Source organism: Peromyscus eremicus, chromosome 15, assembly GCF_949786415.1.
Source record: "Peromyscus eremicus chromosome 15, PerEre_H2_v1, whole genome shotgun sequence".
Classification (NCBI taxonomy): domain Eukaryota; kingdom Metazoa; phylum Chordata; class Mammalia; order Rodentia; family Cricetidae; genus Peromyscus; species Peromyscus eremicus.
The window spans coordinates 4,605,401-4,628,971 of NC_081431.1; the positions used below are offsets into that span (position 1 = coordinate 4,605,401).

General features: G+C 45.9%; 1 protein-coding gene across 3 annotated transcripts in view; it reads left to right on the plus strand.

Annotated features, from left to right (window-relative positions):
• Positions 1-23,571, plus strand: part of Rps6kc1 (ribosomal protein S6 kinase C1) — a 154,268-nt gene that overhangs the window by 40,875 nt on the left and 89,822 nt on the right. For all 3 annotated transcript variants that reach the window (XR_009383102.1, XM_059280093.1, XM_059280094.1), the window contains exons 5-6: positions 320-413; positions 9,613-9,972. Coding sequence is in view for 2 of the 3 variants with exons in the window: in XM_059280093.1 (XP_059136076.1) it covers positions 320-413; positions 9,613-9,972 (454 nt within the window). In the remaining variant the exon portion in view is untranslated. The remainder of the gene's footprint in view (positions 1-319; positions 414-9,612; positions 9,973-23,571) is intronic.

Consider the following 23,571-nt stretch of genomic DNA (forward strand, 5'->3'; position numbering starts at 1 on the left):
AAAAAAAAGTTACATTAAGCATGGTAGTATTATTTAAAAATTATGGATTAAAAAAAGTAACCGATTATCTTTAGAGCAGCTTAGGTTTACAGAGAGATCCTTTAGAAGTCATGTGCCCCTTGCATTCCCTGTTTCACCCACGGAGCGTGGCTGTGGCACAGCTTTATAATCGAGCCACAGCAGATGTACTTTCTTGATGTTCTGTAAAGGGTTAAGTCTACGAAGTGGGTACTGCAAGCCTTGTGAGTGCTTATATGTTTATTGCTGATCTTTTTGTGCTCTTACTGACAAGGGGACATGATTGCTCTGCCCTTTTCAGGGTGGGATAATTAATGACGGCTCTGCATTAATTGGTCCTGCTGAGGCGTACCCAGATTCTCTGCCTGACGCCTTTCCTGAGTGTGGTGCAGAAGGTAAGACACTTTGTTTTTCCTGTGTTTCAAAGGTTTCAATTGCAGAAGATGTGAGTCACATTGCGTTGTAACAACAGCTGTCTACAGAGGTGGGAGGGCCTTCCTTCAGCTGACATCCCTGCCCTGTGGCTCTGCACATCAGCACTGGGCTGGCGTGGTGATACCTCACATTTAACCTGCAGCTTTGCTCTTCCTTGCTGCTATGAAGTGATGATTCACCAGGTAGTTCCCGGCAGCTTTGCTTGAGAACATAATGAGGACGTCAGACCTCAGTAAGACATTTCATACACAGACAGTGCGCCTTGCTGTGTGAGCTCGTGATGGTGTCCACCCAGCCATACCTGACTCTTAGCCCATTTCAAGGCCAACTTTAAATGAAGCTGTCACCTGAAAAGAATACTCCCAAGGCAGTTGTTTAATGTGTTTCCTAATTACACAAATCTCAACCAAAGCAACGCTTTACTTTTAACCACTTTAATTCTCTTGCTTTGTTTTTATTAAGCTGTACTTGAACTTACATGCAGATTTTAATATATGCCTTTCAGCTTTTGGATTTCCTAACTACTGTTCTTTTTTTTCAAGACAGAGTTTCTCTGTATAGTCTTGGCTGTCTTAGAACTTGCTCTGTAGACCAGGCTGGCCTTGAACTCACAGAGATCCATCTGCCTCTGCCTTAACTACTGTTCTTTTAGGGCAAGTTATAGAATATTAAAAAAAGAGAGATTGGGACATGGGATGGATTTTTATAAATAAAACAATCAGATTTTTTCAGAGCTAGCCTAGGTTTGGCTTGTCAGAGGTCATTCATAGATGAAATAATACACCTTGATGTCTGTCAAGAGAGTTGACACAGGAGGCTAAAACCCCTGACAGCCTGCTGGGACGACCTTGGGGTCTCCTTGGCACTGAGTTTGGGGGGGTGCACCGATTTAGACATCTGCAGCCCCATTGTCCTAGACGTGCTCTAGGACGTTCCCATCTTGGTTTGCTAAAACTAGCAAGTTTCCGTCTGTTGTGTGGGCGCATGTGCGTACACAGATACAAATAGGTAGACACACTCTCACATACACACGCGCACACACACTTACACACACTCACACACTCACGTACCCTCACTCTTTCACTTTCTTTTGGTGTAACCTCCTTGAGTAGAGATGTGCTCAGCTTTTACTCTTTTCCTTTACCTCTCATTCCTTTAGACCTGTATTCTGCAGTGCACACAGCCTGTGCACCCAGGGCCTCCATGGAACTTTCAGTATCTGGGACTTCAGCCTCGTTCTGCTGCAGTCATAGAAAAACATGCCGAGAGTCGTTTTGCTTTATGATCTGCCGTGCTGTTGAGGAGGATGACTGTTATCTGGGCCTGTTTTAATCAAGGGTTCTCGCATGGGTTTGGGGATCTGCAGCCCCAGCTGGGGGGGGGGGGGCTGCTGCCGCGATTGTCACTTTAGAACTGGTTTCTGGGGTGACTTTTCTGGGCTAGCCTGCTCTGTCTGTTGCGTTAGAGTCCCTGTTCCTGAGAAGGAAATAGCTGTCTCCACCTGTGTATGTGCTGATGCTGTGGTGCCCAGCAAAACCAGGAGAATGAGGAAGAGTTCTGGGGAGCGCCAGTGAGGTGACAACTCCAGGGGTGATGGGTGCCTGCCTCTCTTTCTAACTTTAGCTTTGATTTGAGAATCCGGGGCTGTGATGGGGAGTAGCCTTTGGTATCCACAGGGATTCTTTATTGCATGTGGAGATCCACGTAAGGAGGGAAAGCTACCCAGAGCCCATTTCACATGGACATTGTCATGGGTAGGAGTGGTTTGGAGGCCTACCTGTACTTTGTGGTGGACCAGGAGGGAAGCAGAGGAGTGTTGTTTTTGGAAATGATTTTTTTTGGGATGCTGTTTTAAAATATTGAAGGGTGTTGAAGGTGAGCAGATGGCTGACATCCTCTCCCTGAGAGGCATCTAAGCCTGGCCGGTCAGTTCTGCTGAAAGACTTCTCCTTCAGAGCCCCCTCTTTGGCCTGCTTCTCACAGCTCCACCCTGCTTCCAACAGTTCCACCACCGACTGGGAACCAGCTCAGACTTGTGCCTGTGGGGGCACATGGGCACATTTCACATTCAAAACACAGCACTTGCTGGGATAGGAATCCAGACTGAGGTAGGCCAGTCTATCTCATCAGGTCCCACAAGAACTACATTTATCTCCTTGGAAGGTGATGTCTTCATAGTATCTCCTACTGGGTCCCACCTCTGGTGGTTCTACTTCATCACAGTTCCCCCGGGAACCAAGCACCCAAACTTCTGGAGAAGTTTATGTCCCAGAGACAGGCATACTGAGTGGTGATTATTACAGTTGTTGTTTGCACTTTAAATATGCCATTGACAAATTCTAGTTTACTTCAAAGAGAAAGTACTGATGGAAACATGAAAATATGGAATTTGTTTTTGTTTTAAGATTATCACAGTACAGTGGAAGGAAGAACCCTCTTTCAGATTGCATAAAACAAGAATTTGATGGTTAAACTGGCAACTACTTTAGTGTGAAATCAAATTATGAAATGAGTTGGTTTTCAGACAAAATGTAACATTTTTCTTTAAATTTTTTTTTTTTTTTTAGATTTTCTATTTTATGTGTATTAACTGCATGTATGTCTGTGCACCTAATTGTGTGTATGATGCTGTTGAAGGTCAGAAGTTTGTCAGGGCCTCTGGACCTGGAGTTCTGGACAGTTGTGAGCTAGGACCTGAACCTGCAGGAGCATGTGCTTTTAGCCAGTCCAGCCCTACACATGACACTAGTTCCGCTCGGCCTCCTTTGTCCGGAGCAGTTAGGCGCCATTTCCTGAGAGGTGAAGGGAGTACTCGTGGTTCATGAGCACCTTCTTTCCGTTTGAAACCTGTGTGTTTTATTAGAATTACTGAGACGGTGGGGGGCATGGGAACACAGCCTTGGGGAGGGGGCACTTCTCTCCTCTGCTGGCCTGCTTGAGGGATGCAGGTGGCCTTGCTGCTAAACTGCTAGATTTTGGATAGTGTTGTTTATTTATTTACTTATTAGAACTAATTGGGAAGGTGCATAGTTATTTAAGTTGGATTAAAAAGCAACTCTTTTATAAGGCTGGCTCAGGCCTCTGTGGTGGAGTGCTTGCCGTCTTAGGTGTGAGGATCTGAGTTCAGATCCCGAAAACCCCTGCAAAAGTCAGGTACACATGTGCAGTCCCATCACTCCTACAGAGAGGTGGGAGGTGGAGGCAGGAGACGCCCCAGAAGTGTGTAGGCCGGCTAGCCTGGGGTGTGCTGTGTCATCTGTGTCCATGCTAACACCCACAAACATGCATGACACACACATACATGAAAATACACAGAGGATAAAAATACCCTTTGTTTTTAATTTTTCTTTGTGTTATTTTTATTTAGTGAATTTAATGTTTGTGCTTCGAGGCAGTCACTTTAAATATGAATATACTTCAGATGGTCAGCTAACTAATAACGTAAGTCTGTTTTAAGATTAACCTAAAGTCTGGATGGTGCAGAGTATCATGACAAAATACGAAGTCCAACTAAAAGCAGTTTACATTTGAAATAGAAGTTTTATTCTACGAATGTCCACAAGATGGCACTGAGGGAACTCAAATCCCAGAGCCGGGCTTCTTACCCTCCCCCTGCCCTAGTGGAGCGCGTGCCCGTCAGCTGAAGGAGCTTTGCTTTTTGTTCTTAAGTGCTTGGCTGCTCACCATTGTTTGCTTTCTAATTACATTTGCTTCAGTGGGAAATCTTTCTCAAGATAAACAGTTGAACAAGGGCTGGTGGTGCACACCTGTAGTCCCCGCACACACATAGGAGATGGAGGCAGGAACATCAGGAATTGAAGGCCAGACTCCTCTACACAGTGAGTTTAAGGTTAGCATGGGCTACAGAGTTCCTTTCTCAAAAACCAAACCAATCAAAACCCAACAGATAAACAATAAAGGTAAACACATATACGAGTGTATATCATTGTATGTATATTGCTTGAAGAACAGGGGGCACTATAGGGCTGTTGGGGGTAACATTGGATATTTGGAACTTTGTGGCAGGGTGGGTGGGCCAAATGAAAAGTTCATGATTTGTTATGGTCACCTGGGTTTGGGATTAGCAGGGGCATTAGATGTTATACAAATGCCCCTTCCTTTTCAATTAGACACTAGAGTTTGGCAGTAGTCAAGTAACTACTTGGTGCTATTTGGTAACTCCCAGAACTTTGACTTGCTGTGAAGGGATGAGCACATGTTTGGTGGAGAAAGCTCAGGGTGTGTCCAGAAAGATGGCTCAGCACTTGCTGAGTTCAGTTCTCAGAATCCATGTTGGATGGCTTCACAAGCTCTTGTAACTCCAGCTCTAGGGGATTTCATGCCCTATTCTGGCCTCAGAGGGACCTGCATGGACATAGCATGTACACTTCTGCACATGCATGTATAGGGTAGCAGAACTGGAACCTGGATTCTACAGAAAGATGGGCAGTGGGACAACAGGCCCTTGAGCCGAAAGGGAGCTGGGGCAGAGCTTAGCCATGTTCCTGCTGGGCTGTACTTGAAGCACGTTCTGTTCCCAGTGGATGCACAGCAGGGTCTCTGGGACTTTTGGTAGTTTCTCAAAGGTAAAGCTTAGGCTTGTTATTAACCTTGGGACTGTCAAAGGCTGGTTCTTCTTGGTTCATAGCCCTTGCTAGCTGTTGAGTAGCAGGACTGTGATTAGCACACAGCTCTGGACTTAGGGATTTTCTCACAGACATATTTAGAAGGGCCTGTTTCTTTTCTTTTTAAAAATGTGTTCTTCGACAATTTCCTATTTGCATATAATACACCCCTACACCCTCTCACACTTCCCCACTCTTTCTGGACCCCTTCTTCTCCCCAACTAATTTCCCTCCTGCTTTTCCCTATTTAATTTTAACGGCCCACTGAGTTTAGTTAGGGTTGCTGATGAGTGTGGGTGTGTGGCTGTTAACTGAAGCATAGGTTTCTTTCCATGGCTACACTACTGAAGAAAAATGACTGCTCTCCCAGCAGCCATCACCTGCCACCGTCTCCCCAACTAGGGGTGGGGCCTCATGAGCTTCTCCTCTAAGAAGGGCTTGATCAGATCAGATCCTGTCAGGTCCTAGTGCCTTTCACCTCCTGGTAATCTTGGTTCTGGGCTGGGTGCTCTTTGCTGTGCATGTAGCAGGAGTGACTGATGCTGGGACAAGTAGAAACTCCCTTTGGTCGACTGTGGCAATGTGTGAACCGCAGAGTTGAGTAGAGGCGATGGGCTAATAGTAACGAGGCCATGTGTTTTATATGTAGTCACCCACGAGAGGCCACCTGTTGTCAAAGGAGGCCGGTCTCTTTGTGCAGATGGTCTTCAAATGCGCCGTTCTGATGGCTCATAGTATAAAGCTCCTGTGTGTGGCAGCTCAACCTTTCCCCCAGGCCCGTCTTTCAGAGATGGTGTCCTAGGCAGATTTCGCTATACTGCCTGACTCTGAGCAGTTCAAAGCCCAGAGGTGAGGGCAGGCAGGTGGACTGGGATGCTAAACACACCCCTCGTGTCTGTAGCTGCTTTTTAACAAGTCACCTGGGGCCCTCTAATAGCACCGAGACTGGAATCTCTGTGATCCACACCCGGAGGCAGGAGACTTTCATGGAACCTTTGACTTCCCCTTGTATCACTTCCAAAAGAGGCGTAGGGTTTTGAGTGATGGTGCTGTGGAAGGGTGCGCCTGCTACTCTGGTGATGGCCTAAGGGTCCCTGTCAGGATGGGTTGGCTTTAGGTTGGTTTAACTTTGACAGATAGTCTGTATATTGTACAAGTACCCATGCTGCCCTGCCCCACCCTCTTCCTCCTCAGCGAGACTCACAGCCTGTAATGTGGTTGTCGTTTCCTGTCTCATACTTACTCACTCCCTGTCTGGGTTGTAGTCTCCACTTCATGGGGTGCTCAGATACAGTTTTACATAAAACAAGTTGAGTTGTAGGACCATGTCAAGTTGCTGAGCAAGACTGTATTAGCGGATGTACTTAAGTAAATAAAGTAGGTATTGACTTTTACGTGTCATGTCTGTCTATATATCTGTATGTGTACCCTTATGTACACTTGTGTTTTTACACATTGTATCTATATACATCTGTATGTGTGCACATATATATGTAGTTTGGATTATGTTTGCTGATAAAACAAAGTTGTAAAAGCAGGAGGAAGTGAAACTATGTTCTTAGATTTTTGTGGCCAAAAGCCAAGAAACTGAGTGTACATAATCACCTGCTTGCCTTCTGGTCCTGCTGGGAATGCGAAATCGGGCACAGCGTGGAACAGCCATGAGAGGGAGGAAGTGGAGGTTCTGTGAGAGGGCTGTGTAGCCGACGGAGCACTGCTCAAGTCAGGAGGCATTGGAGAACACACAGAAGCTCCCAGCTCTTTCCTTCTTTAGTTGTCTGGATATGCAGAATTTTCTTCTAGCTGAACATTTATTAGTTTCAATGCAGTAGTTAGACAATGGCAACATTTAAGGAAATAAGTTTGCATTGACACATATGAAGTACTTTAAAATTACTCAAAAATTAAAATAGTTCTTAGAATAGTGGGTGAATAACTTTTGGATGCTGTAGGAAGATTTTGACTATGAAATGCTGTCTACCAGATGCTGTCTTTGTCTAGAATGCCAAGAACTGACCTGATGTTCTCCTTGGTCCAGTGACATCCATTTGAAGCTGTGGATTTAATGAAATCTGTTCCTTTTTGGGAACAAGGTAGTTCTTTATAGGGACCCCAAGAATTTGAAAGAAAAAAAGAAAAGAACAAGTGAAAACAGTGCTATATTGACAAGGTGCTAAAGTTGTGTGTAAAGCTGATTTGAACATGGACTTAGCTCCTGGTCACATGTTCTTACTCTTACTTTATTTGATAGGAAGTGAGCAATTGAGGCTATCACCGGCTGACAAACTGGCCCCCAGCTGTTTTCCTATGGCCCGTGAGCTAAGAATGTTTTTTTTTTTTTTTTTTTTTACGTTTTTAAATGGTTGAGAAACCACAAGGGATATTAGTTTTTGATGTGACATTACATGCAATTAAAGTTTCAGGGTCCCCATCTAAAATGTTACTGAAGTCCAGCCATGCCCATCTGTCCAGTGTGGAGATGAGTGGCTACAGCAGATCTGAAGTATTTACTTCTTGGCTCTCCACAGATAGGAATCTGCTGATCCCTTGTCTTAGAATTGTGTAGTCTGATCCACCTGCAGTTTTCATTCTGAGTGTTGCCTCTGTGGAGAGAACTGTCTTTTAAAATGCCTTTTTCTGGAAACTGGACATTTCATAGTCAATGGTGGTGCTGGCCGGAGATGTAGTTCAGTGGTAGGATGCTTGTGGTGGGTTTGATCCCCAGAATCATTAAAAAACCAAACCAAACCAAACCCTGCCAAAAAATCAAAGCCAGGAGACAGCAGTGCAGATCTCTGGCTGTGCCTAAACTGCTTCAGGCAATGGGATCTCGAGTCTTGTCTCATAGAATCAGCAGTTTGGTGAATGGTTGAAACCTGTATGTGTTTCTGAGATCTCCAAGGATTCACAAGGCCGAAACCTTTTTAATAACGCAGTCACCTGGGATGTTTTTAGTGTGCTGACCTTTGCATTGAATGTCACACACAGAAGCAATGAGGACCAAACTGGACACCGAAGAACTAAGATTTGTTATTGCACATGCTCACGGTAAAGCAGCACTGCCTCTCAGAGTGCTCTTGAGAGAGCAGTGAGCAGTGGCCTGCTGCCCCTCACAGCCCAGCACACTAGGAAGCATGCACCATGCTCTGCTAAGCCACCACGCCTTCAGGAGGGAAGGCGGCTGTGAGCGGTGGAGCTGAGCTGAGGCGCCGCTTGCTCACGGGAGGCCATTTTGCTTAAATCAATAGTGGATAAACAGACGTTGCCACACTTGTGTGTTTGGTACACTTTCTTCTTGAAATAAAGTGAGCTGACTCTTTAGGAAAACAGCTCGTAGTATTTGTTGCCAGTGAAACAGTTTTCCTCCCCAAGTTCAGATTTTTGTGTCCCCTTTGTTTGAATTTGACAGTTTCTCAATGTGATTTTTATACCATAATAATGAAACGAGAGGTTGATATTTGGAAGATCTGTGGTACTCAGGGAACTGACATTTTAAAAATAATTGATTTGTGAAGCTATAAACAGCATAGATAAAAGATTATTCAAGACAGACCGATGGATTTAAATGTAGTGAACCTACAAATTTCTTGTTTAGATTTTATGTGCTCTGCATTGCAACCAGCTTTAATAAGAGAGCAGCAGTGTAGAGTTTTAGTGTCATATAGAAAAACAGTAGTAGCCGGGCGGTGGTGGCGCACGCCTTTAATCCCACCACTAGGGAGACAGAGCCAGGTGGATCTCTGTGAGTTCGAGGCCAGCCTGGTCTACAGAGCGAGATCCAGGACAGGCACCAAAACTACACAGAGAAACTCTGTCTCGAAAAACAAACAAACAAACAAACAAAAAAGAAAAACAAACAAAAAACCCAGTAGTATGACAAGGCTCAGTAGGTAAAGGTTTCTGCTGCCAAGCGTGATGAGTTGAGTTTGGTCCCCAGGTCCGACATGGTAGAAGGGAAGAATTGACCGCCACGCAAGCCCGCCTCCAAGAATAACAAAAGGGAAAAACAGCAAACCCAATTATCTTACAACACTTTTTCTTTTATCCACATCTTCCAATCACAACTGTGTGATGACAGATAGGAATCAAGGGTCAGAATTCCTCATGTTCTGTTCAGCCACACACTGAGACTTGAAAAATGTCAAAAGATTGCCACTTCTTCCAATAAGTTTTTTTTTTGTTTTGACAAATGTAGTTAGTTTTCATAAAATTTATTAATGTGTAATGGTTTTAATATTTTAAGAGATTTATTTTTATCTTGTGTGTTTGAGTGTTTGCCTGCATGTATTAACGTGTACCACGTGTGTGCCTGGTGCCCTCAGAGGCCAGAAGAGGGTGTTGAGTCCCGTGGAACTGAAGTTACAGGCAGCGCAGCACCCGATGGACCAAGCTGAGAAAATCTGCTGGAACCTTCCAGCCACCAGTAGGCCACACTGCCCTGGCTGAGCTGGTTATGGGAGGATGGCGGTGTGTGTGCGCCCTGTGCCCTGTGGCTACTGCTAGTCTCATGTTGTCTCCCGTGTTCTCATTCCAGGCTTCTCCAGTGACAGCGACCTCCTGTCCCTCACTGTTGATGTGGACTCTCTTGTAGAGGTAGATGATGGAATGGCTTCCCGTCAGGGTTCTCCCAGTAAAACTTCTGGTCTGAGTCTGTCTGCGGATTCTTCAGCAGCAGGGGCTGTTGCGTCTGACAGTGAGCCGAACAGAGCAGAAGACCGGGAAAGCCGAAGCCTCTTCCCCAGCAGCTTGAAGCCCAGGCTTGGCAGGAGAGATTACCTGGAGAAGGCCGGGGAACTCATCAAGCTGGCCGTGAAGAAGGAGGAAGAAGATGACTATGAAGCTGCTTCTGACTTTTACAGGAAGGGCGTTGACCTGCTCCTGGAAGGTGTGCAAGGTACGGTTTTGCCCACAGTCTTGTCCTGGCACAGCTTATGCACTGTGAGGACATGAGAAATGTCTGGACTGTGCCCGACACTCTGTGCCTCCTGTGTTCAGGGCTGGAAATGAGAAAGCCACATCAGTGACATCATTGCAGGTGCTGGGCACTCTGAGCAATGTACGAAAATGGATTACTTCAAAGAGCAGCATCCCCGAATGCACTGTGCGAGTGGCAATCTTCCTCCTGTGACAGTACTCACGGAGAGCGGTGCTGGGGACTGTCCATGAGTTTACTCAGTGGACTTTGACAGTGGAGAAGGGATGCTCATGGTTTGTCCACCACTCTGCTCTTCATTAGCTGAGGTGACTGGCACCTTTACCTACTTAGTGCAAGTGACAGGAATGTGTGGAGCTGAGCATAATTTAGTGTCTCTAAGTAGACCTTACTTTTTCTTTGTTTGTTTAATGCACCAGGCTTTATTTTTCTACTTTTCTTTTTCATCTCAGACACAGAATAAAGTGCCCTGTAGTTAGTGAAGCGACTTCTTGGATAGGATGTAATAATCAAAGACTGATGGGACTTTCTTCAGTGTCTAGAAAGTCATTTCTGCTGCTGATCTTTGCTCTTTGACCTGCTGATCTGCTTCCTGTCTACTAACACTTCCCTTCACCGTGTTCTCTCAGTACACCTGGCATCCTATTATTCTAGAACCTTCTGCCCTCTTTCTGGAGTGTGTGTGTTTCCACACTACTTCTTATCAAGCCTTTTGACTGAATTTCTTCTTACAGAACACTTTTTTAGGTTTTATTTTATGTGTGTGAGTGTTTGCCTGTGTGTGTGTCTGTGTATGTACTACCAGAGCCTAATGCCCTGGGAAGAAGGCATCGGATCCCCTGGAACTGAAATTACAGAAGTTGTGAGCTGCTATGTGGGTGCTGGGAACTGAACCAGGATCCCCTGGAAGAGCGAAAAGTTCTCTTGACCACTGAGCCTTCTTTCTGGCCCCAGATTATTCTTTTTAGCCTTCATTTCTACCTTGTTGGTTACCTTGTGCCCCAAGTACCCTAACTTCTGGAGACTTTTTTTTGCAAGTTTTGTTTTATCTCTCTAAGTGACCCTTTATGACTCTGTACAGTTATGAAGACTGCTTTTTAATTTTATTTTTAGTTACGGGGGAAGGCAGGCATGTGCATGTGAGTGTATTTTGCCCACAGCAGCAAGAGACCCCCCCTGGAGCTGTTGTAGTTTGTTGGGAGCCTCCTGATAACTTGGATCTTCTGGAAGAGCAATATGTGCTGTTCACCACTGAGCCATCTCTCCAGCCCCCATTGGAGACTTTTTATTGGGCCATGGAAGTACATGTGTATGTTTGCTCACTGCTGCTTATCTAGCGTTTTGACTGATTCTCTTCTTTTACACAAAGGGGTCATGAGACACTCTTTTCCCATCCATTTACTTCCTCATTTCTAAGGTTTTGTTGCTCTTCTTATTTCTCCCACTCTCTGCTCAAGTAGGGCTTTGCCCTAAGTAAATTCTTTTGCTGTCACGCTAGCGGAGCCTCAGGAGTGCAGAGACGATTGTGTCCATTGTCCTCTTTAACTGGAGTTGTGGCCTGTTTCAGAGGTTGGGTCACAGAGCTGCTGACATCTGTGGATGTGGAAACAAAAGGAGTGGACTCTGTTTCCCTTTTGGCTAGTAGTTGTCTTGCTGATGTTGCTGGATGCATTCATTTGACTGTGACGTGGTGTTTCAATAGCTGATTCTGTGAGACTTCAGTATTTAAAGTGTTACGGTAGCTGTAAGTTTTAACATTTCAAACTGAGAAACTAACTCTGAAGTCATTTGTTTTCACCTTTTGATTGGTAGATGATTTTGGACCGTTTTATTTTTCAGGCCTCTCATAGTCTCGCTGGGGTTTGTGTGTGGAGTGTTCTGTCTAAAGGGCTCTTCATTTCTCTTCTTACCCTAACTGTCATCTGGAATTGGGATGAGTTGCAGAATATCTGCTCTGATGCTTCTCCTTTTTTTTCCAAACATAATATACCAGCTTGCTAAAGCATCATGTGTATTTAGTTAGCATAGGTGAGCCATATCATTGTGACATCTTTCTGTCTAAAAGTTATTTGTACTTAATTGGGACACTTCATAATGTTGCCACTTGATGGCACCAGACAAATAAAAACCATTGCTCCACAATGAGAAGTATAAATGCAGATCAGCAAGTGACAAAGACGATTCAGTTGGTTATTAACTCTGCTGGTTACAGTGGGTCGTATATCCAACTCGCTACAAAGCTCACTGAGTGTCTGCCTAAGTCCAGCTAGCTGTTTAAGCTGTTTCTGTCTTTCTATGCATGTCTGTCTGAAACCATAGTGTTCTGTCTGCTCTAGATGGGGTTTCCCTGTTAATGCGCCATCCAGAGAAAGCAACTGACTTAACTACTTGTAGTGTTTTACTGTTTACTCACCACAAATGACTTTATTCAGACAGACTGTGGGAACCCCAGTTACTGAATTCTAGTTTTCTGTTTTCACTCAGCTCCCATCTATGGAATTCTGATTCTTTATAAGGAATGGGTTTCAGTCCATGCAGTTTTGCATGTGACAATGTGTAGAATGTGACGTCAGAGCAGTGAGCACAGTCTGAGGACTCAGCAGAAGTACAGTGCTCACCACCCCGTGGACCTGTGGGCCTTGTTCTTGGTCTCTAGCTTGTACTTGGTTTGACATTCATGCTCAGAAAAGACCCCTCCTTGGGGAAAGTTTGTTCTGGTGTGACAGTTCGTCACTAAAACGTCCTCAGAGTCAGTAACACCTACAAATAAAGAACCACGGCTCAGCTCTTTCGACGGCAGTTGTTCTCAGGACTGGTTTGGGTCTGCATGCTTTGTGTGGTGATTGTTTCTGGGCCCCTGGTAATCCAGGCGGAAGTCTTTCATAGAGAAGCCTGCAAGTTTTGTCTATGGTCCTAACGGGTTGGGAGCCTGTCAGGTTGTCGTAGAGCTGGTGGAATGCTGGTGTTTTCTTACTAACTAGCATTTTCACAGCAGAGACTAACGCAAGCAGAGTGGCACAGACCAGAAGTGTGTCCTGTGGGGGTGGGGGGTGCTTTGTCCTCTGTGGACCTGACTTTGCTGGAGATGGTTTGCAAAAGAAAGTACTGTTTTCTAGACTCTCAGGTTGCTATGGATTTAAAAGAGAAAGTCTGAAAGTCAAGGTTGCAGGAATAAATGTGAACCTTTATAGAGGATGGGTAGTCCATTCCATACCATCCTTCCATGTCCCCTGTGTCCTCGGAGTAGGCTTGTTGGGAGAGTTAGAATAACACAGCATGGCAAATGGATGGCAAAAGGCACTAATGAATTGTTTCAGCAGCGGCAGCAGCAGTGGCGGCGGCGGTGGTGGCGGCGGCGGTGGCAGCAGCCTGTCATGTGTTAAATGCCTGTCACAACACCAGTTTCTTCATTTCGGGAAAGCCAAGGCCGAATTCTAGTAGTTACACTGGGCATTGTCTAGGCACACTGAAATTTAGAGGGTGCAAATAGTTGATGCAATGACCCTATAATCTTGGCACTTACTTAGCAAGAATAATTATTTAAAACAGGAATCTGCCAGATGGCAAGCATTGTTCCTATACCCACCTCTGGTCCCCCTGGGAACACAGAGCTGATCTTGCTACCTTTGACTGGTGTGTCTTGGTTGCCAAAGTGGCATGTTTACTCCCTTTGAGGTGACCTCAAACCCTCACTTGGAGGTGAGGAGGCTGAGGCCCCGGTGGAGTCATGCTGCGGTTGGTCGGGGCAGTGATGTTGAGCTGAGGTTCAGTCTAGGCTTTTCCACATACAAACCTGGTTTCCTGACTGTGATGCTGCTCGGTGCTGTGTGAGTGTGGCACCCTCACCCACTCCTCTCCTGATCAGATGAGCTTTGTGATATGGAGACACACGTTTGGTTGCATACTGAACTTGATTTTGCACATTTCTCCTCTTTCCATCTCCTGTTCCTTGTCCATCCAGGTGAACATCCCACAAGCATTGTTCACATGTATGTACCATGCATGGAGATGCAGAATTAAGTCATGTTTGTGATGGCTCTTCCTGCTGCATGTGTCTGTGGTGTGTGGTAACATGGTGTACATCTCCTAGACAGTTTGGTGTTTTCTGTCCAGCTACAACTGTTTTTCAGGGACTTGGTGGCAGTGCCACAGTTGACCCTCTCCCCTCCCCCTATTTCCTTTGATATCCCCAGTACACATTAGGAAGGAGATTTATAATGAAAAGATCTCCAGAGTTATTGTTGATAGTATTTTACCTTTGGAAATTTTGTTGGTGACTGTCACTAGTGTGACTGGTTCTAATGTTACAGCTTAGCTTAGAGACACAATTCACTTTCTGCTGTTTTCATTCTGGCAAAAGATTTAATAGCAATACCCAGCCTTTCCCTCAGCTCACAACACCCCAGTCAGACTATGACTGTGCCCATGCTGTGCTGTTCTGTCTCTTCTTGGACCCTGCCTCTTCTTCCTAGAGGAAACCATGAACTCATATGTACTTCTGGGTGACAGTCACCAGGTGAGCTCTAAATTCAGCCATGTGTCAAATGGCTGGTTTTAGGACATGCCTGGGCCTCGTTGCTGAGGCTATGTGGTCGGTCGTGCTTAGGTGCTGTGTGAAGCTGCTGCGGTTGAGGATTCTTCCCTTGGATGAGAATTGCTTATGCGTTTGGAAACCCTGTGGATCCTCATGTTTGCTTTAAAGTGGACAGACAGACAGATGGGACAGTCAGAAAAGTGTGGGTCTGATGGAGGCAGGCAAGGCGCTCTGTTATTATTGGCTCTTAGGAATGGAAAATGCCACTTTAACCCTGAGGTACTTGTCTCTCCCCTTAGTGCTATTAACATCATATCACAGATGCATTTTCCGGTTCACTTTACCCGCCGCTCACTTCACTACAAACATTGCTGAGCGTGAGGACAGTGTGTAAAAAGCTGGTGTGTTTTTGTCCATGTATGTGTCTTGTTTGGGAAGGGTCTGCCATTCACTGCTGCGGATGCTAAGGTGGTTGGCCACTGGTGACCAGGGGTTCTCTTGCCTCCACCCCACTTCCCGGTCAGTTGCTCTGCTAACACACGCGCACACTCATTTCCTCCTGGTGGCTGCTTTAAGCCTACTGCCACAGAGGTTTGTGTTGTGATGTGAATCATGCTGTGGTCTTGATATTTCTTTTTATTTTATTCATCATTTAGTATGGTTGGGTAAGATCTTTCCAGTGAATACAGCATTATTGAACAAATTTAGCTATTTTCTAATGTGAAATATTCTTAGTTTTTTTAAATTCTAAAATAAAGATTGCACTTTTCCCTATAACTCAATAAATTGCCTTAATTGAGAGTTTTCCAGATCTTAACTATTTTAAAGCTGCCCAGAAGAATTTTAAGCACTAAAATTAAGAGTGAAAATGGAAGATTTGAAGTAGGTTAAGTACCCTCAGCTCGCCTCTATTTTCTGTGTCCACCAGCACGCCAGTTTCTCTCTTCTCAGGCAGGTTTAGGAGTGAGCCAGCAGAAGCCCGTTTGGAGGGACTGTTGCACAGCCTTGTAGACTACCTGTTCCCTTTCAGGTGACACCTGTGCCTCAGTCACTCCTCTCAGACTTCCTGTTACAGGACTTTTCCAGTTATGGGTAACAAAACCCTTAGCAGCTCCAAGAAGTTCATATACAAAGGAATGTTAGCCTAGAAAAACACTTGACTGTGTGGTCAGCTCACCTTGGGTGGTTAAGAAAGAATGGCTGGTCTCTGTCTTTGCGTTGCCCGCTCTGCTCACACACTGCGCTTGCTGCTGTGTTCTTGCTCAGGTTGGATCCCTGGGATCGTGGGGAAGAGGCTATCCGCCCTCCTAGTTTTAATGAACACCCAGAGTTTACTGCCCTGGTATGGTGTGGTCATGTACCCTCACTTGTTTTTCTAACTTGATAAGGGACAGAGTTGTCCCTGGTTGGTGGACTCCTCCTACTGGATAGCAGAACTGCCGAATGCGGGGAGAGTGGACTAGCACCAGGGAAAACAAAATCTGCTGCTCACCCTCCTGGTGGACATGGCACCACCCTCTGCTCACCCTCCTGGTGGACATGGCACCACCCTCTGCTCACCCTCCTGGTGGACATGGCACCACCCTCTCTGCTCACCCTCCTGGTGGACATGGCACCACCCTCTGCTCACCCTCCTGGTGGACATGCACCCTCTGTTCACCCTCCTGGTGGACATGCACTATCTGCTCACCCTCCTGGTGGACATGCGCCTTCTGTTTACCCTCCTGGTGGACATGCACTATCTGCTCACCCTCCTGGTGGACATGCGCCTTCTGTTTACCCTCCTGGTGGACATGCGCCCTCTGTTTACCCTCCTGGTGGACATGCGCCCTCTGTTTACCCTCCTGGTGGACATGCGCCCTCTGTTTACCCTCCTGGTGGACATGCGCCCTCTGTTTACCCTCCTGGTGGACATGCACCCTCTGCTCACCCTCCTGGTGGACATGCGCCCTCTGCTCACCATCCTGGTGGACATGCGCCCTCTGCTCACCCTCCTGGTGGACATGCGCCCTCTGCTCACCATCCTGGTGGACATGCACCCTCTGCTCACCCTCCTGGTGGACATGCGCCCTCTGTTTACCCTTCAGGGGGATATACACCCTCTGCTCACTACCCTGGTAGTTGTTATCATTTACTATTATTTCTTTGGCTGCCTGTGTAAAAAGGTTGTTTCTTTTATTTTTAATCACGTGTGGGGGAGTTAGTTCTCTCCTTCTACCATGTGGCTTTTGGGGGTCAAGCTCCGGTGGCAGGAGTGGCAGTAAGCACTTACCTCTGAGCTGTCTTGCTGGCCCTGTGCTAGTTGTTTATGTGTTTTCTCCTGTGGGTTCTTAGACTACAATTATTTAGAGAATAGGTAACTCTTGAAAAATTTAAAGTATATTTCTATGTTCAGGAGAGTATGTAAGGCCATGGCTCATTGTAGTTCCACCCACAGAAGAGTCCTTTAGAACTGATACCTGTACTAAGAGGCAGCATTGATCAGCATCCTGCGGTGCCCCAGGTCCCCTCCCAGCTGCTCCTGTGGTAGTTGCTGTTCAGGTCTCTTCACAGAGTGCAGTGGTCCGCCTTTTCCTTCTTGTTCCTTGCAGGGATGGGCTGTGGTGGAGGTCTGCTTTCCCCTGACTTTGCCCTAAGGGCCAACACCTTGTTTCTCCGTGGTTGGTTTCTGCAGAATCCTTGGTCAGCATTTCCTCTTTTCCTTTCAACTCTTCACTGACACATCTTTCTGAGATCACCCAAGCGTTGATTAGTTTCTGTCAACTTGATAGAAGCTGGAGTCCTTGGAAAGGGAGCCTCAGCTGAGGAACTGCCTCTGTCAGATTGGCCTGTGGGCAAGTCTATGGTGATGGTCCTTTTGAAATGAAGTGGTCTAGTCATGGTGAAATAGAATGTAGTGTAATCCAGCAAGTGAAGTCAGTCTGTTCCGTGTCCTGGCAGTCCCCCATGTGTGAGGGAAATCTCATTGTGGACTGGAGGATAGGGTCAGGAATTCAGTGCTCGTCATTTGAACTGGGCCCTCAGTCCCCAACATCATTTTGTTACCTCATGTCCAGCTAACAGTGACACTTTTACGATGTAGCTTCTGCCTCGAGAGCCTTTTCTGTTACCTCAGTGACGGCGTAGATCTCTAGTTCTTAGGCTGACCCACTCCTCTCCCAGCTCTCTCTTCACTTTAAGTTTATGGGACTTCATCTGCAGGCTTCTTGGACTCTTAGCTAATCTCAGTATTACATGACTTGAGTAACGAGCTACAATAGCATTAGACAATAGCCATGTAACCTAAGTCACATGCAATCTTGGAGTTTCTTTTAGTAGTCACATTAAGTTAAGGATTTCTAGGGCTAAGGAGATGCCTCAGATATAAAGCACTTCTCAGATATAAAACGCTTTGTCATGAAAGCGTGAGGACAGGAATTCAGATTCCCCAGAATCCATGTAAAACCCGACTTGGTAGCACCTGTCTGTAATCCCGTGTTCCTATGGTGGGATGAGTGTCAGACACAGGAGCAGCCCTGCAAGCTCAGGGACCCGCCAGCCTGCTGTTTGCAGTGGTGATCAACAAGAGATCTGTCTCCAACAAGGGGGATGTGAATACTGAAGGTCGGCCTATGACCGCTATACATGTGCCATGACATGTGTGTCCCATTGTCCCCATGTGAATGCCTACTTGGGGTGTGTGTGTGTGTGTATCCATCCCTTTCCCCAATTTTTACTGCTGGCCAGCATGGGTAACAGGGACCATATATACTCTTTTTCTGAAGCAAAATATCACACGTCAGTGAAGGACCATGGTTTCTGAGAAACAGGAACCAGAAGAGGGGAGGCTCATGAGTGCTTCGATTCTGGACCTGTGCTTCCCTAGGCTGTGGGGCAGGAAGAGGCCGGCACAGGGCTCCTGTCTTGCATATTAATAAAGGACCAGCCTTAATGATACACTTCCCAGGGGCTCAGAAGAGAAACTGAATGGCGAGAACTATTTTCGGGAAATGAATCTAAGTACACCAAGCTCTTTGTCCGTGTACTTTATTCCTCTGGGATAAAATCCTATCTACACAGCTACAGTTCTGTTCTCAAGCCTAGCTCCTTTCTTGCCTGATTTCTCTCTACCTTTATCTGCAGTCCCCTCTAAGTTCTATCTTAATTCTCTGATCTTAGTTCTGCCTCATCTAGGTCCTTCTCATCTTGTTCTTACCCATCTAGTACTTTCCCGTCTGGCTCTTCCTCATCTTCCATCCTGACCTCCAGTTCTCTAGTCAAAAACCCTCTCCAGCCAAAATCCTCAATGTCCTCTCTTCGTTCTCCTTGTACCTCAGTTCCCCCCAGTCTCTGAGGTGTTCAGTTATAAACCCAAGCCATAGTGATCCTCTGGCAGAGCAAGGTCACCATGCTTGAATTCTTACGGGGTCATAAAGGCAGGTAAGAATTTTCCTCAGGCAGTGGCCATCAGGCTGTCTTTTACAACCCGAATGAGTGCTAATGATCAGTTAGTCAAGAAGGGAATTTATATGCTTAATCTGCATTCCTAGAAGTGGTTAGGTAAGAAATTAGGAGTCTATTAGTAAGGCTGTAAGGAAGGAAGGTCTCACCCTAAATTGTACAAGAAATAAAGCTATCCTCCTGACCTAGGAGACAGGTGTTGTTTCGTTTGGTCTTGGATTCTTGATAGGTATTTTAGATAAATAAATAGGAGTTCTTGGAAGCATGCATAGCATTACAGGAAAATCACTGTAGGAACCAGCTAATATATATACAAAAGCTAAAATATCACCAAGACTTTTCAAGCCATGGCTTGACCTTCGGAAAAGTCCTTGACTTTCCCAAGCAGAGCTTTTGTGATAGTAGCTGGGTTCCATTACATTTTCCTGTGGCTTGCAGTACTCCTGCAGAATTTCTGAGCTAAAGAGATGCAGTTAAACCACCAAGAAGACCAAAGCTGAGCTATAGTTAGGGCTTGCTGGCTGGAGATGTAGGGCCTGTGTGTCTCGTCTGGAGAGGAGATTCATGCAGTGATGGCAGACTATACCCAGGGCACTCAGCGCTGGAGCAATGCATGGTTATGGGGAAGTCACCACTGAGGAGCAGGGAGCCACACCATGGACAGCTGTGCAGAGCTGAGGACAGTGTCTGCTGCAAAGAGGCAGCCTGACTAATTCGGCCATGGGCAATGGGTGGGATGCTGAGAAGTAGTGAAGAAGGTGTCTAACAAATTATAAAAACAAGACCTCAGAGAATTAAACATCCTAAAATAGACTCAAGAATAAAAAAAAAAAATCTAAAGCCCAACAAGGAAAAGTTCACAGTGGCTGAGAGCCAGTAAAACACCATTTGTTCAAAGAAGCAGGGCAATGGCCTTCAAGAGGAAAGTGGAGCTCACCCACGGCAGTGACACAGGTGGTGAGTTATCTGTCACACAGGAGTCATGTCGCCCGTTCAGTGTGTGAGGCAAGTCGGACAGAGACAAGAACTACAGAAGACCCAAAGCGAACCAGAGATGAGAGCTACGTTATCAGAAGAAGAAGTACTCTGTGTGTGTGTGTGTGTGTGTGTGTGTGTGTGTGTGTGTGTGTGTACACGTGTGTGCGCTTTTGAAGGACCGCCCATTTGTGAGGATGAGTAGATCCTGGGTTCTCTGTGGCCCTGGGGCCAGTGTTCAACTTTTAAGATCCCAGGGATATTCTGGGGTATGTGGGGCATACCATGGTTGTCTTGTTCCTGGATGTTGATTTCAGCATCCTCACTTGCTGAAGGTTCAGTGGAGATAAAGGTAGATGGGTCCTCACAGCCACCATCCCATTGCATTAGGTTTGGGAGCAAATAGAAGCAACTCCATGTTAAAATACCACAGGCCTTTGCTTTTCTTATTGCAGTCTCTCTCTCTCTCTCTCTCTCTCTCTCTCTCTCTCTCTCTCTCTCTCTCACACCACACACACACACACACACACACACACACACACACACACACACACACTCTCCTACCTCAGTTCTTGTATGTCCCTGTCAGTGTCTAGAATTGATGCTTTAGGTAATTTTATATTGTTTTATCTGGGGAGAGCTTTTGCCAAGTGACCCCCCCCCCCATCCTGGAAGCCTGTCCTCTGTTCTCTCTTTAATAACAACTTCATAATTATTTTTACAACTTCTGTTCTTATTGATTGTAACCCATTCTTTCTCTTCTTACAGCCTAGGCGATCTGTGTGAACGCATGCACATGTTTGCATGTGTGTGGGCCCATGTGTGTGCAGGCCAGACACTGATGTCCTTGACCTCCCTTCACCTTATGTGCAGAGGCAAGGTCTCCTCCTGAACCTGGAGTTCATGGATAGTCTTGTCTAGCTGGCCAGCTTGCCCCAGGATCCTCTGGCTTGACTCTTGAGTGCTGAGGATACAGATAATCGACCATCCCCACTCAAACTTTATGTGGGGATTTATACTCTGTCTCCATGTTTGTACAGTACTCGGTTTATCTACTGAGTCTTATCCTTCTGAGTGATTTATTAAAGATGGACTCATTGATTTTTAGGACACTCCCAGTTACTGTGGCCATAGGGCTGTGCAGTGGGCTTCTATCTCCCTCCCAGGCATATCTGGAGTCAGGCTCCTTTACTTGCTCAGCTTCAGCCACAGGGACTTCTTGCATTTCCCGGGAAGCACCGAGGTCTTTGCATGCTGGACCTCCGTGTGGCTGTGCTTGGGATAAGTCACTGTGCTCCTCAGTTGGCTGACTCTTTGCTTAGCTCCAGTGGCTTTCCTGGAGGAAATCTTTCCTTAGTTCTGCTCAGACCAGAATCCCTTTCCTGACCTCTCTTGCCACTGTACCCCTTTAATTGTATTCATGATGGATGGATTCCTGTGCTATCAGTACTCAGGGCGTCTGTTTGTCTTGTCTGCAGGGCCCTTAAAGGCAAGTGGTCTGTTTGTTCATTGTTGTCTTCTAAGGAGTGCCTAGCACATAAGACATTCTCTGAAAATATGTTTGCGTAAGAGAACGATTCTATCCTCCATGTAAGTAGGGGCCTGGTGAGAGAAGGAGATGGTACTCGGAGAATGCAACAGCGAGCTGAATCTTGAAGACTGTGGCCAGCAATCAACAGGCAAAAGTGAGTTTGAAAGCACCAGATGAGTTTAAATGCCCCCACCTGGGGTTTTTCCTGGACCCCCATCATTTGACACTGTGCAGAGCCCAGACATTGAAATGCATTAGTTATGTGTGTTATATTATATTATAGCTTGTTAAGTCAGAGACTTCTGGCCTTAACATACTGCCTTGCTTCCTTTCTGCGCCTTGACCATGTGCTTCCTGCAACCCTGGAACTGGGCTTTTTTATCTATTCAGGAACTCCCTCTGACAGCTGGGCAACTGGGAAATTGTCATTTGCTTGGCTGTGACATTTCTGATCTTTGTGGAAACAGCATGTTGATAGATTCCCGTGGCCCAGCATGGTTGCTCATGTTCAGGAGAAGCAATGTCACAGAAATAGTCCATTGAAGAGCATAGGAGCTAGTTATCAAAGGTTTATATCAAATAGTTAAGTTCGGACCTGCAACATTGATTCTCGATGTCTGCAACAGACAGACCCTTGTTTGTGAGTGCTCTTGATCGTCAAGGCACCGGGCTGCTGTGATCATGCTCCTGCTTTTCCCCTTTGTGTTCTTATTTTTGATACAGTATAAATTCTCATCCTAATAGTGAAATGTTTCACTGAGGCTTGCCCAGTAGTTGAGTAAAACCAAAACTTAGTATAAGCCACAGTCATCCTAGGGTCCCCCCTGCTATGTAGCCTCCCTGGTTCTGTGGGTTGCAGTCTGATTGTTCTTTGCTTTATATCTAGTATCCACTTATGAGTGAGTACATACCATGTTTGTCCTTCTGAGTCTGGGTTACCTCACTCAGGATGATATTTTCTAGTTCCATCCATTTGCTGCAAATTTCACGCTGCCATTGTTTTTCTCTGCTGAGTAGTACTCCATTGTGTATATATACCACATTTTCTTCATCCATTCTTCAGTTGACGGGCATCTAGGTTGTTTCCAGGTTCTCCTGCCCTTGTTTTTTTAGAAAGGGTCTTCTTCTATAGCTTAGGCTGTCCAGGAATTTGCAATGTTGCCCAGTCTGGCGGGGAACTCCCTATCCTCCTGTCTTTACAACTAGGGCTGAGATCATAGGGGTGAGTCATCACACCCAGCTGGTTTTTTTGTTTGTTTGTTTGTTTGTTTGTTTGTTTTTTTGAGACAGGGTTTCTCTGTGTAGTTTTGGTGCCTGTCCTGGATCTCGCTCTGTAGACTAGGCTGGCCTTGAACTCACAGAGATCCACCTGGGATTAAAGGCGTACACCACCACCGCCTGGCGACCCAGCTGTTTTTATTGTTATTGTTTTATTTCTTTGGGGAGAAGGAGCTGGGAAAAGTTGTGTAGAACTTTGCTTCTTTTGTAATTTTAGATTTCGTTGCTTATAGAAACAGAACTTGAGAGGTCATGTGCGTTGGGCCATCAGAATTACTTATGGTGACAGTGGTGAGGAGTGTGGTGTGGTCCCTGTGGGTCAGCTCAGCAGAGTCCGCTGACATGAGCAGAGTGGGTTTGGGAAGTACTCGCTTCTTCATTGGTCAGCTCAGTGTGCACTGGGTGGGTCTGAGGGGCCACGGTGTTACTCAGAAGCAGAACAACCTCTAAACTGGTGACTATGGGGTGGCTTTGCTGACCGTTTTCTACAGGCTACAGTGATGGAGTTCCCCCAGGGTCACAGCCAGCGGAAGAAAGTCAAGATGTTTACCAGCATATGCTCCTTGAATTTTTCACTATTTTCATGTCAATTTTTATGTTGAGATTTTCACATTTTAATGACAAAAATGTTTGCTGGAAATTATAGCTTAGAAAAAGAGCAGTGCTTTCGTGCTTCAGCAAAAAGCTAGGTAAAGCGCTGATGTGCACAAAGTAGCTGTGGAGTTTATATTCAGATTGTGTGAGCAGTAAGCAGAGCGTCTGAAATCACCACTTGCACATTGCAACAAACACATCATCATCT